This window comes from Macaca thibetana, chromosome 7 (genome assembly GCF_024542745.1).
Source record: "Macaca thibetana thibetana isolate TM-01 chromosome 7, ASM2454274v1, whole genome shotgun sequence".
NCBI lineage: Eukaryota > Metazoa > Chordata > Mammalia > Primates > Cercopithecidae > Macaca > Macaca thibetana.
Window position 1 is genome coordinate 41,991,675 of NC_065584.1, and position 14,527 is coordinate 42,006,201.

At 36.6% G+C, this 14,527-nt stretch overlaps 1 protein-coding gene across 23 annotated transcripts in view; it reads right to left on the bottom strand.

Moving 5' to 3' along the window:
- Window positions 1-2,938: 2,938 nt before the first annotated feature.
- Window positions 2,939-14,527, bottom strand: part of FUT8 (fucosyltransferase 8) — a 339,734-nt gene continuing 328,145 nt past the window's right edge. For all 23 annotated transcript variants that reach the window (XM_050799254.1, XM_050799257.1, XM_050799256.1 and 20 more), the window contains 2 exons: window positions 11,404-11,554; window positions 2,939-3,972 (listed from right to left, as the gene is read on the bottom strand). In XM_050799254.1, coding sequence (XP_050655211.1) covers window positions 3,655-3,972; window positions 11,404-11,554 — 469 coding nt within the window. In that variant the 3' untranslated portion in view covers window positions 2,939-3,654. The remainder of the gene's footprint in view (window positions 3,973-11,403; window positions 11,555-14,527) is intronic.

The window sequence follows — 14,527 nt, forward strand, 5'->3', positions numbered from 1 at the left end:
TATTGGGCAATTGGCTATGGCCAAAGGGGACTTGTGTTTTTCCTCTGAGAGATTTGCTCTCACTGAGGCAGAAGAGATACTTCTAGATGCACCATTTAGACCCCAACACTTTTCCTGCTCACTGAATGTATAGTGACTGTATTCTTTCAGAACTGAATAATAAAGACAATAATCATTGTATGAAGTGGCTTTTAAAATGTGCTTTCTCTTTTAACTCTCAACTCCCTTAGAAGTTGGGGCTGTTCATCTTCTCAACTTTATGAAGAGGGAACCTAGTAAACAGGATTGGCTCTATATAGCAACAATAACAACAACCTAAAGCTTGGACAGAAAAGGAACTAGTCTCTTATTCATTTAGGTACAGTGAAACCCTGGATTAGGGCTTTCACAACAGGCATGAATTCGTTTCAGTGCCCAGCTAAGCACTAAATCAGACTTGAGTGGAAGAACTAGGAAAGCCTTGGTGAGATCTTTCGTAATTGCTTTGTCATTAATAAGCAGGATTCTGTTACCCACATTCAATGAGCCCATGCTAATAATTTAATTCCAGGCAAGTCTCTCAGAAATAGGTCTTTCAACAAAGAAAAGACCCAAATCCTAACCTCGCACTGGCCACTCAATTCAAAATCATGCAGGATTTTTTAAGTACCAGGGCTTTATGGAGAAATTACAATAGTGGTAAGAAAAATGTCAGCCTTCTCAACATGGCAACTTGTATAGAATGAATCACCATCATGTACATGATTATTTACAAAAAAAAAAAGTGGTTCTGAAAGGCTATTCAGAAAGATGTGGTCAACAGTATTCATCAGCCCTTCACAAGTGCAGGTTTAACAGTTTGGTTAGTTCATCTTCTTACATAAGGCTACTGGCTACTTGGCTATTGAGGCCAGAGTCTCGACAGGGGTTTCACAAGACTAGACCTTTCCTCTCCCTTGCTGTTTTTTCATTTTAAGTTAATGGTGGAGTAAGCACCCCCTGAACCAATATTCCAACGAATAACAACTATAAACTCAATAAAACACAAAAAATACCATGAGGGTAGGAGACTGAATACAAACAGAGGCAAGTTCTGAAAAGAGGTTAAATTTTAAAGAAGGGAATGGCACAAGGTGAGTTTCACATTGTATAGCTTTTGGGCTGAAAGAAACCTGCAGTCTTTCTGGTCTAAGAATCAGAGCAACCACAGCTGCTGGAAAGTGAGGGGAGAAATCTCAGCAGAAATGGAGCCAAAGAAAAAGCACCACAAATTCTGTGCATAAATTCTATCCATCTCTCTGGCTGAGCCCTGAACTACACATGGCATAGACTCCAGCTAAATGAATTGAGATTTTCAGCTGCTGCCCAAGACAGTTTACAATTTGAGTCCAATAAAGTTAAATGCCTGCTAACACAAGCAAAAGAAAAATATATACACACACATATGTATGTATATAGATATATCACATCACTTTTCAGAGTAATATAATAGAATCTACAACATAAACGTTTACAATGTTCAGGACACAATGTAAATCACTCAATATATGAGGGACCTCCCCCCAAAATCTGACCACTCTGTAAAGATAAACAATGGAGACCAATTCTAAAATTATCCAGATGTCAAATTTACCAGAAAATAATTTCAAAGCGTAATTTAAACACGCTTGTAGTGAATAAAAAAACTCAGTAGAGAAATACAAATAATTAAGTAGAAATTCTAGAACTAAATGATAAAATGTCAAAAATTAAGTCTTCAACTCCCTTTGGGAAATATTCCTTAATTTATTTCCTTCATATCTCTGTTCTTTGGTCCTTTCACCCCTGGAACTGGGTCAATTTAGAAGGAAAAGAGACTAACTTAATTTACCTTTGGATCTTCTATAAGGGCACAAATCAGATCCACAGTTGCTGATGTTCCGATGACATGTGACATGCGAGTTGCAAAAAAACTCATAATCCGAATTACCTCCACTCAGTTGGAGATTGTTTCAAATGACTTTTATTTGTACCAAAACTAAATGGAAAATTGCTTGCTGACACTGTAGGAAGTTAATTTCTTTTTTCTTTGGGAGGCTTGACTTGAGAAAAAGAATTTAGTTAAATTTGGTGGTGAGATTTTATATACAGTATTTTCATTTGGTGAAGATATGAAGGCCAGGACTAACAGTTTCTGCCTAGGATCCCTGATATTTAACATCAAGCCTGAAAGTCGTTCCTACAAAGATATTTTTCTTTTAGAATGTAGTAACTCCTGCCAGGCCTCTGTAGGAGGCAGGCTACATACAATAAGGAAGTGTTTTTATGAGGACAAAAGTGATGTTCAGAGACAAAACATCAAAGTCTTATTTTCTGAAGTGATTCTAACATGGAAGTATTTGGAAGAGATAATCCCAAGACTCAATCCATTGTGGGTCTCCCACTGGTCCTTCTTCTCCCTTGGTCACCAGGTTCTACATACTATGAGACATATACTTCAGAAACAGCCAGTTTCCCAGTGCCTAAGACACCTGGTACTCTCAAAAGCAGGGCATGATAGGCCAGGGCAGAAATTGGTTCCTGGATAAAACAGGACCCTACTCACAAAAAGCGATAATAAATACATTAAGAAAGACTATCAAACAAACCTGTAATCGTTTTAGAAATGGAGGTGATAGCTTCTCTGGGAGCAAGGAGTTATGATTATTTCACTCAATTAAAACAATGTCCAAAATAAGAGAATGAAAGCTCCCAAAGAGTGTTCTTAGCAATTTTGTAATGAGTACCAATGAAAACTGGTTTTCAGTATTAAAATCGACCAATGTCTCTGAGTTAAGAATTAGTTACTATATCAGAAACAGGAAAAAAACAAAGTAAATAAGCTGAAAAACTAAAAAGCTCCTCTTTTTATCACAGTTCTTCCACATAAGGCTGATCATCATAACATCCAATGATACAAAATTCTAGAAACTTTACAAAATTCCTTTTTAAAATTTATTTTTTGTTATCAAAGAGTATGTCCAGAAACATTGAGTACTAAAGAATTTGTTCATGGCATTGTTTTACAAAATTTTCTAATGGAGAGTGAATATTTTATTTTCCGATGTATTCTTCACTTATTAATGATGAGGTCAATGAACTGATGCAATTATTTAAAAAAAAAAAACCCAGATAACCTTATAAAGGAAAAAAACAAAAACAAAAACAAAAACCAAACGTCCATTCTCATTCTGAATCTGTTGACCGGAGTGAATGCAGTGGTCACAATACCACCACCAAATAAGAATCAACTTCGTCAGAGTAAGGAGCTGTTCAGGTCTTCTCAATAGTTCACATAGGTCTCTCAGATATAGGCACCATGTTTTAAGTCTCACACAAAATGTCTGTGTCACTTAAATTACACAATATGGCAGTGTTTGTCTTATGGGGACACATTGAAAGAAAGGGACAAAGTAGAAAACCTGTTTGCATGTTATATGTGAGTACATTATTGTACTGTGCATGGGTTTGAGGGCATTGCAGCTCTTGTTAAAGAGGAATTCCACCAATTGAAGCCTCTGTCAGTTCCCAGCTGCTCTTGGTGCTGAGGGTATCTACTCATATAACCTTATTTTGTTAGATCAGAGCCCTCTTCATCTACAGTTTGGCTCAAATGGTTTGAACTGAGTTTGGTTGTTTATCTCTTCCATCTGAGCTTTATTTCTCAGCCTCAGGATATGTGGGGTACTTGACCGTTTCTATCTTCTCTCGAACTTTGTAGGAGGGATATAGGCCCGTCCTTCCCAGTTTTCTGTTGACACCTTTAGAATAGCCATCCCAGTGATTTCCAGCCACACCAATGATATCACCAGGTTCCATGGGAATTTCATCTGCAGTTCGAGGTTGGTGAGCATAAATGGCAATTTGGTTGTGGGCATTCTGGCCCCCAAAATAGTAGATGTCATCTAAAGAATGGAAGTTTGCAGAGGCATCAGGATGTAGTGTTTGCATAATTTCATAAGCAACTCGACAGACCTTTGGAAAGAATTAAAAAAAAATTGTTAGTATATAAACGCTCTCCTTTCCTTCACAGCAATCTAAAAGCCCTTGGCCAAAAGGATGGGGAGTAAGAAGTTGAAAAGTAGGTGGATTCTAGCCACAAGCTTTCAGTTCATTTGCTCTCAGAAGATGGTACAAGTCATTCTTCATCTCTGTGTCTGGATCCTTTTTCAAATTAAAAAAAAAAAAACCCACGAAAGATTATTACAATTAAAATCTCTCTCTCTATAGTACAAAGTAATTTAAGAATATGAATTAGTTAATTTTATCAAACATTTATTAAGAGCTACACACACGTGGTCCAAGCTAGGCACTCATGATACCAAAATGAGTAAGACATAGTTTGTGCCCTTAAAGAATTTGAAGTTTAGGATTAGGATAAAAAAAAACTTAACACAAATGCTGATGGTCCCTTTCCTTCATACACTGTTAATCAATCACACATTCTCATCTGATAATTAGATAGTATTTTTAATTTTGCAGATAGGCAACTAAAACACAAGGAGATTAAGTGATTTGTGCAAATTTCAGTGACAGAATTTCAACTAGATATAGAACCAAAATAATAAAAACTTTGCTTTCAGATTTAGTACTTCAACAAAGGTTATATTGGCAATGTCATTTTACAATTGAGATCATTGGTAGAATACTGAGACTATAATAAAATAGGGATCAAAAAGATTTGGAACTTTTGAACTTCAAATTCAGCCAAAGGCTCATAGAAGGCAAGCAAAATCAAGAGGGACTCAGGAAAAGAAGAAACTAAATAATTAAAGCAGCTCCAATAATAGCAAACTACAGTAACAATGATAGACGCTAATATTTACTGAGATTTTGCTAACTGTCAGACATTGTTTTTAGATATTATCTAATGTAATTAGATTCCTTTCAGCATCCCCATAAAATTCTATCATTATGTTCATTTTACAGATGTCAAAGCGAAGTTAAGGCATTGCTTAAGGTTATACTGATAAGTGGTAGATTGAGGTTGGAACCCAGGTAGTCTGCATATGCCTGTAACCGCTATATGTATTTTCTCTTGTAAATCTTATTCTCCATGTTCATATTGTAACAGCAGAAAGATATAGCATAAGACCAAAGACAGCCTTGGGTAAACCTGACAGTCTTTTCAGGGTGTCTTCACCCACTCTTCAGTCATCTCTAGCCAGGAATGCAGGACCTTGTGTTACTCTTAGGATGACCACAACCTCTACTGTGACAATGAGCCGTGATGTGTTTCCTCCTCTCCACTCTTAAATGTCTTACTCTCATAAAAACAGTATCGCAACCCGTCCCACACCCTTAGAGACCTGTTTCTTCTGGGGATAATCCTAATAATTAGTGTATGTTTTGCTATCAAGAGTTGTTCATGTGTTAACCTTGATGGATAATGCAACTGTTTTATTAAAACAAAGAAATAACTATTATAATAATAGCAGAGATTTCAGACACTGAGGTGGCCCATTATAAAAATGACAAATGTGACTGTAGGCCTCTGCAAGCATACCAGTGCCACACAGGTGTGGCCCTTTATTTTTCTCGTAAGAATGACTGCTAAGGATAGCAGCTGAGCTTAACGAGCACTAATTATGTCCCAGGCAGTGTTATAATAGTGTGCTCTTCCCTCACCTTGTCTCAACTCATTTAACTATTATGACAAACCTGTGAAGTACTATTATTATTCATATTTTACAGATGAAGAAGCTAAGCCACAGAAAGATTAAATTTCAAAAAATAAAAATCCAAAAGGAACTAGTTAATGGCAGAGCCGCAATTAGAACTCTTTCAGGCTCTTGAGTATATATTCCCTTAGGATAAACACCTAGAACAATGCCTGCCACATAGTAGGTGCTCAATGAGTATCTGTTGAATGAATATTGCTCCAGGTATAATACCAGCCCAGTAATGGAGACGTAAGTCCATGGGTGATATTTAACCCTTAAGATCCATATATAACATTAAGAGGAAGTATTTTTAAAACTGTCTATATCAACCATAGGGCAATTTACTGCAAAAGGCTAAAAAGATTACTATAGTGTTAATGTTTGCATTTAGTCACTCTATGCTTCTTCTCTTCTTTCCTTACCTACCACGTGGTTTACAAGTTCAAATCACATGGTAGGTAAATGAAGGCTTGTAGCTGATGTCCATACTCAGGTTTGATGCTTGACAGGTGGCATGACTGACAGCAGTCTATGGTTTGCAAAGCAGAGGCTGGCTACATGTAGTATGTTTAACTTTATTCTGTGTTGACATGGCACTGCATCATTTTTAGTACATCGTAAAGCACAGAGTAATGGGTAACAGCAAAAATCCTGCCAAAGGATAAAACAGATATGACTGTATTAAAAAAAAATTTAAAAAGAGGGAGGAATCCATTAGTCTGAATTTCATCCCTTAGAAGTAGCCTGAGTTTACATAAGCCTCCAAAGCTTTTTCAGAGTAGATGCGATCTTATTTTTGTCAAAACAGATAAGGGCAGGAGGATCTCCTAGTGTGAGAAGTTGGAAGTGGCTGAGAGATCTGTGCACTTTTCCTGTAAACCACTTTGTTTTACTACAGAATAAGAGAATAAGAACCAGGTCTTTTCTTTGTTGTGAGAAATGCCAGAAGGATTAATGCAGTAACAGCTGCACTGTACAGCACTCGGCATTGTAAGCTAGATAGAGCCCCTGTGGATGCAAATACTTTTCTTGTCTTCTGCTCTAGGAAGTAGTCACAGAGTTCACACCTTGGGATTTCACACTGTGCTTTCCTCCATGGTACTCTCAACAGGTATCCACTGTTGTTTCATGAGCCACATCTCAATGGAAATTCCAATCCCGAGCCTTCTGTCTGGAATAGTTAATGTAGTTTTCGGTTTTGCCCTCTGGGCTTCCAAAACCTGATTCAAAGTATAACAAGAGGAGTAGAGTTGCATGCGGACTTGGAATGAGACCAGAGAGGCTCATAAGAGTACTGTAATAATTGCCATAAAGGGAGGTGTCATGGGGGAAAAAAGTGATTTTGTATTATGATGACTTTCAATGGCTGAAACTACTGAGTAATGTTCACTGCTCTTTAAACAATGTCTTTAACAATGTTAGTCTTTAAAGTGAGCACCTGCAACCATTTTTGTAAGTCAGATTTCAGAATAAAAATTGATCCCAGAACCTGATAAGCAATATTTTCAGAAAACCTTTCTGATACTGTGCCTATCTACAGCTGGGCTGTCAACTGCTGTTATTCTCGAACTATAAATTCTTTGCTTCAGATTTAAGATTCAAATAAGAAAATAAGTGACAAATGACATGCTTTGCACATAGGCGATTTCCAGTAACACAGAATAGGATTAATGTATTTGGTAGAATGTTTTAGAATATGGTTGCATAGCTTTCAAAATTCACTTGATGCACTTGAAAAAATGCTAATATTGCCTCCAATTTTCATATTAAATCCTGAGGACTGTGCTATTCAATTTATGAGGCTTTTAGGACAAACTTGGCTTTGAGAAACAGATCTGATGAAGGAATTCAGAAAGCTAAGAGCAATAATCGTAACAAAATTAGAGAGCAGAGCCACAGTGTTGGCTTTTAAAAACTTTTCATTGAAGAAGAGAGAATTCCCCTACCTCACTTAAGGACATAAAAGAAAGATTAGAAGCCTGAGACTGAGGGAGATGGGTATAAAAACTTCCGAGAAATCTCAATTAAGGTGCCATGACAGTTTTGCCTGCAGTTTTCCAAACACGTAGCCTTGCATTTTTGCTTCTAGTATGGCATTTCATTCCTGCGGTATTGTCTACAATAGCTCATGGTCAACAGGTCAACTCTTTCCCACTACTGTTATACGGTATTCCTCAAAGGATAGTGTATAGGAGACAGAAAGTTTACATGAGTAAAACTTAAAGACTGTCAAAGAATTATGAAGGAGATATTAAACTTGTATCACTTCCTAACATCTCTTGGCACATGAAATAATCATCGAAGAAAGTTGAGAGTTGGTTATCCATGTTTTTATTCTGGGCTGAACATATTCTCAATGTTTATCTTTTGTCACTCTTCTGGATGTATGGCTTTAGTCTTCCTCCATTTTCCAGAATGCTTATGACATATATAGGAAAGTCTAAAAATTAATTTCACTAAGGTCAACACACACACATTTACTTGAAATACTAGGTCTTCATTCACCTTTTGGGAATGAAGAACTTTTGTTTCTGAAAAATCACATCATATGGCAATATTCTCTTTCAATAAGCTAAACAAAATGAAGTTGAGGTGGTACACTGGCCCAGAGAAATGTACATGCTGAATGTTAACAGTTCCTCTTCTTTACGGACCCTAAGCATTGCCCATGACCACAAGTAGAGCTAATGGAGTCCTTGAAGAGCTCGTTTCATGCTCCTTCTAAAATGTGAGAGCATTTGAAATGAAAGCCATGTGAAATGAAGAAAGCCATGTCTGAAATGAAGCCATGTGAAAAAGAGCTGCAAAATAAATACTATAGAGTCTAAAAGGCAGAGATATTCCTATAAGTATTCATATATATAATAATAGCAGCTAATGTGTTTAATACTGTATTGCTAGGTACTATTCACAGTGCTTTACTTTTTATAACTTTTTGTAACTCCTTAATCCTCACAAAAACTCTATACTATAGGTACTATTATTTTTTCACATGTAGAAAAATAAACCAGTTAAGAGATAGGCTAAGTAATTTGTTCAAGGACACACAGCCACTAATTGGTCAAAGTTGGACTCAAATACAGATATCCCGACTCTATACCACAGGTTGTCTCTTTCTTGATCTGTGATCAGTGGTCAATGGTTTGGCATTTTCTCCCATCAGTGACTTTTTCTCACCCTCTATTGGCAATGACGACAAGATATTTCTCGGGCATTTTCAAACAATTCCAATTTTGGTTTTGGTAAGGGAATCTATATAATAATCCTGCAAACAATTTCATTCACACTACAAAAACATTAAACTTTACTAAATACTTCTTTACTAAAAATATCTGAAAAAAATCCTGAGGTAAGCCCAAAGATTTATCACTGAATATGGAACTATTCTACAATTTCAAATGCTACAGTGGTTAGTCATCAAATAAGGTACATGATAAGGAGGTAATCACATTAGGCAAACTGCTACTCACTATAAAAATGGAAGGTATTTTTACTGTTAAACTTTTATTGTGAACCCTAACATAAAATATTTTGAGTTATTCAAGTCTATTTTGGGTTATGAAATATTATTTTAATTTTGCTTAGGTTCAAATGAGTGAAATTATTTTGGGCAAACTTTGACTGCCAAGAGTTTTTAGGAACAACATGATATATAAGTATGAGCCTTATTCCTTTGGATACAGAAAGTCTTCTCAGCACCACTCCTACTTCATATGAATTGCTTCTCTGGACCCAAGGTCTGAATACACTGAGGTCGACATTATGCATAAAACCAAACAAAGTAATAGAACAATATTCTCCTCAAGCCTAGACAGAATTCTACCATCATGAAGTGACAGAGATCCTGATTTCTAGGTCAAAATTGGAGTTATGAGGATCCAAAATTCTAAAGTACAGCTTCAAAAAGGAAAAAAAAGAGTAAAGAAAAAAATTCTATTCCAGAATAAGCCTAATGGTATTACTAAGGAGGGTTGGAAGAAGAAAAGCAAAACATAAGTACAACCCTGTAAGTCTCAGTGCCTGCCTACATGTGAGATTGGTAAACATTTAGACATGTGTAAATTTATTTAATTTTAGAATCTTGTGACTAGAACAGTGACTCTCAACCAGGGCAATTTTGCTCCACAGGGGACATCTGGCAATGTCTGGAGACATTTTTGGTTGTCATAATTTGAAGGGAGCGTCTTACTGGCCAGGGAGGCTGCTAAATCTCCTACAATGCACAATATGGCTCCTCACAACAAAGAATTATCGGGTCTAAAATAGTGCCTTGGTTGAGAAACCTGGACTAGAGGAGTTGACTTCAGGCAGGCCTAAAATCCAGGCCTACAGAGAAGGTGGCATACCTGGGGAAGTGACTCTTGATTCACTCATTCTAACAATAAGCAGCAAGAATGTTTGGAGGTTGTTACCAGTTACATGTACCTGTTGATCAGGCAGATGCATAGTCAAGACTCTCAAAAACAGTTGGAAGGAATCAAGAAGTTATAAACCTTGCACCTTTCTTGCAATAAGAATGGAAATGAGAGTTTCTTAAAAGATAGGATCCGCACCCCAATTAGGGAGAAACATCAATAGTGGATGCCTTCATGGGAACTTGAAGACATTTTCCCTTCTGATTAAGATTGCTGCTGTGTGTTCTGTGCAGCTATCTTTGGGTAGTAAGTTGTGTTCTTATTCCATATTAAAGGAATCTGTAACCTTTGCCTGGCTAGGTATCTTTCCAAAAATCGTATCGCCATCCCATGACAATGTATATTGTCATGTAATAAGAAAGTATCCATTTCCTTTTACTCTCCGAAGTATACTCTCGTAAAAATGATGTGGCTTTCCTTTTTTCACATTTTCTTTTCTCTGCCTCTTCTCGACATTTAAGCATACACTTATCTTATACCAATTTGTATGTTCTGTTAATTATTCTCTAGTTATTTCATGTGTGTATTTTGCTTATTAGATTCTGGACCAGGGCAAGAACTGTATCTTCAATCTCCTTTGAAATCTCCTCTGCACCTAGTATAATTTTGAGTGTATTTAACAGCTGGTTGAATGAACTAACCAATAATATGTGCATAAATGAGAGAACAGAATAAAATCCACTATAAATATTGTTATTCTGATATTCCACAGGGCATATAAAGCTGGTTGGACCCTCATAAAAACACATACACCACACCCATAAAATATAATCATCTGCAACAATTAAATTCAAACAATGATTGTGATATTGTGTTTCTTAAATTTAACATACAGTTTCTCACTTGGTAGAAATGTAGTAGAACTTGAAAGGGAATTACATTTACTCTCTTTTCTATAAAGCAATCAACTGAGGCAAAATTTAGGACATTTAAGCCTCTCAGTATCAGTGCACTAATGTGTAGAAATGGATGGATTCTGGTTACATATTGACTATATGCAAAATTAGAAAGTATTAAGTAAGCTTAATTACTTGTTGTTTCTGTTAAATGCTGTGAACAAGCCAAGTACTTTAAACAACTCCAGTAACTAGCTTCAGTGGAGATGTAGTCAGCCATTACTTGCAAACAACTAAATATTCAGTGCACGTGAATGGGTATTTTATGGGATCTTTCATTCTTCCACAAAAGGGATCATTACTGAGTATCAGAAAAATTGCACCTGAGTCACAATAATAAACATTAACAATACACAGACACACAAATAATTTTTCTAACTCCTATACAACCAAAAAGTATTGGTTATTTTAAAATGCCCTACTGACACTTACCTGGGATGAAAAAGTACACACTAGGAAGTCTGCCTGAGAGAGAAAATGTATATCCAGGATTACTCCACGAAGTGAATTTTCTGTGTATCGGTTGTGCAGTCCAGCTGACCAGGAAATAGAGTTATCACTAATAAATTCATAATTGGGGTACCTGAAAAAATAAATTAATTTATAGATGGTCATAGATACCACAGTATCCTATCAGAAGGTAGACTTGCTGCTTGGACTAAGAGCTTTCTAACAGAAAGGAGACCTTTAATTATGGCATTTAACAGTATAGTTGATGAGACATCTTTGAAGTCCATCTGTGGGGCAGAAACCATTCTGGAATGCCCTGTATATTAAACTTTATTGGCATATCATATAAAACACATACACACATCAAAATGTCCTTTATCAACTCATGAAATAGTCAAAAATTGAAATCTCCTTTTTCTTTTTGTAATGAGTGACTTTTAAGAGTTTATTCAAACTTCTTTCATATTTGGTCACTGGGCTTTTCCTTTAGAATATAAATGTTGTGATAAAACCTCATTAAAATTTTTAATTTAGAATTTTTGATCATTCAGATTTGGATTAGACTTTGTAAATGTCTTCTTCATTGACATTACAAGCTAATAATAAAAAGAAGAGACGAATATTTTAAAAATTTGTGAGAACTAACGGTCTCCCTTAACCTGCATCCTTCTTGAAGAATCATCTACTCTTACCTAATGACAGTAATAGCCCATTCTAATATTTATGGAAGCAAATTCCATAGATGCCCACCAAGTCATATTTTGGTAGTCTTGCTAGAGATAGAGTGTGTGTTTAAAAGTATTCATACAGGATGTCTTTTGAAGAGAATCTGGAATATAATAGAGGAGGAATAAATATTTTCTGGAGGAATAATAGTTCCTATATAGAAACCCTGAAGCATCAGGAGTCAGTTTACATGTTTGTCTTTCAAACAGTATTCCAAAAAAGGTTAGGACCATGAGTTTTTTTTTTCTCTGCATCACAGCATCTAGCACTCCACACAATGCTGTGTGAATAAATACATGAACAAGTGAGTGCTACCTATGCCTGGGACTTTCCCTAATCCCCTAAGAGCTGTTTCAGTTTCTCTTCATTTCATGGCCACCAAGGAGCTTTCCCTCATTGCCTCTGTAATAATGATTGTAAAGGCAAAGTCTCTGAGCACTGTTTCAGACTGCTATTCAGTGTTCAAATCCATTTGGCCTCATTATTTTTGACAGTTTGCCCTCTTCAGCTCAAAATCAAGGAGATGAAGAAAATGTCACATTTGTTCTGAAAAGAAAACAACCAGAAATAGTTTTAATGTGATTCTTGTGAAGCTGCATACCCAGGCATGGAGCAGAAACAACAACAAAGAAATATGAAATGCTAGAGGGAGAAAGAAAGGGGGGAACTGATAAAACCAGTACCGGTTTTATCCTTGAATAAAGACTAACTTTGTCAGCATGGTTTGGATGTTCAGTGAAACAAAGGAGTGATCAATTTACCAAGAAGTAACACTAACATTAATGGTCTTCCTAACTAAAAGAGCCCTCTCTGGAACCAAATCAAAAGGGTACCTACGGCTGGGTGTGGTGGCTCATCCCAGAACTTTGGGAGGCTGAGGCAGGCAGACTGCTTGAGCTCAGGAGTTTGAGACCAGCCTGGGCAACACTGTGAAACCCCATCACTATTAAAATAAAAAAATTAAAAAAAAAAAAAAAAAAAAGGTACCTAAGCTCCTCAGGCCCATCTCTACATGCAAAAGAATTCTCAGGCCTATCTCTATGGCTTCATAAATGATACCTAAGTGTAAAACAAAACAAAACACACACAAACAAAACAGTAAATAATGCAAGAAGGAAACTTTACACCTTTCATAATGAGCATGAAACTTTTTGCACAAACATGCTTCTTATCTTTTGCCCTCAAGTATGTCAGTGGAGGAATTCTTCTACCCTGAGGTTTCAGATTCTAGGAATTTTTTTTTTCTTTTTCTACTGTATAAAAATTTATTTTTATATCATCCACGAAGGACTAGCTTCCAGTTATAAACTAATATCTGGTGTTGTTTTCTGAAGTCCTTCCCTTGACTGAGGAAGATACTTCTCTTTATGACTTCACCGTACCTGGTACGTAAACTCCTTCAGGAGACTTATCTAACTATACTGTAATTATGTGTTACATGTATATTGTCTACCTGTTGGTTACTCCCTGAGATAAGGAGCCACACATTATATTTTGACTTTGTATTCCTAGTGCTCTGTGCTGTGTCCAGCATATTATAGGAGTTCAACAAAATAGTGAACAAATATACCACTCATTGCTGATTCTTCATTTCACAGGGCAACCAAATACTTTACAAAAAACTTTTAACAAATGACAAGAACATTTCAATGTATCTACTTTTAGAAAGAACTCATCCAGCATTTTAAAAATAAAGAATAAACTCAATTTGTAAATATTTTACCTGGGAGACTTTTAAAGGCTTGTTTTTCTTCCTGGTTTAACCCCATCCCTAATCTCCACAATCCTTAGAATGCAATATTGGGTAGCCAACTTTAATAGTTCTTATTTCTTTGACTGTCAATGATTCTGTGATTCAAACACTATAATACTGAACTACTTAAGAGATTGCCACAATAGCAATGGCTGCCACAGTCACTGGGATGCTGGTGGTAAAATCTTGTGGATGAACTCAATTTTTTTTTTTGAGATGGAGTCTCACTCTGTTGCCCAGACTGGAGTACAGTGGCACCATCTTGGCTCACTGCAACCTCTGCCTCCCGGGTTCACACCATTCTCCTGCCTCAGCCTCCTGAGTAGCTGGGACCACAGGCGCCCACCACCATGCCTGGCTAATTTTTTGTATTTTTAGTAGAGTTGGGGTTTTACCGTGTTAGCCAGGATGGTCTCGACCTCCTGACCTAGTGATCCGCCCACCTCAGCCTCCCAAAGTGCTGGGATTACAGGCATGAGCCACTGCGCCCGGCCAAACTCAATCTTAACATGGAGAAATCTGAAGTGTAATACCAAGCCACAAAGCATTAACTAAGCATCTTCACACAGAAGCTATATGCATAAAGCTAATTTTAACCCCTTTTCAAAGAATAAGCAACACAGAAAA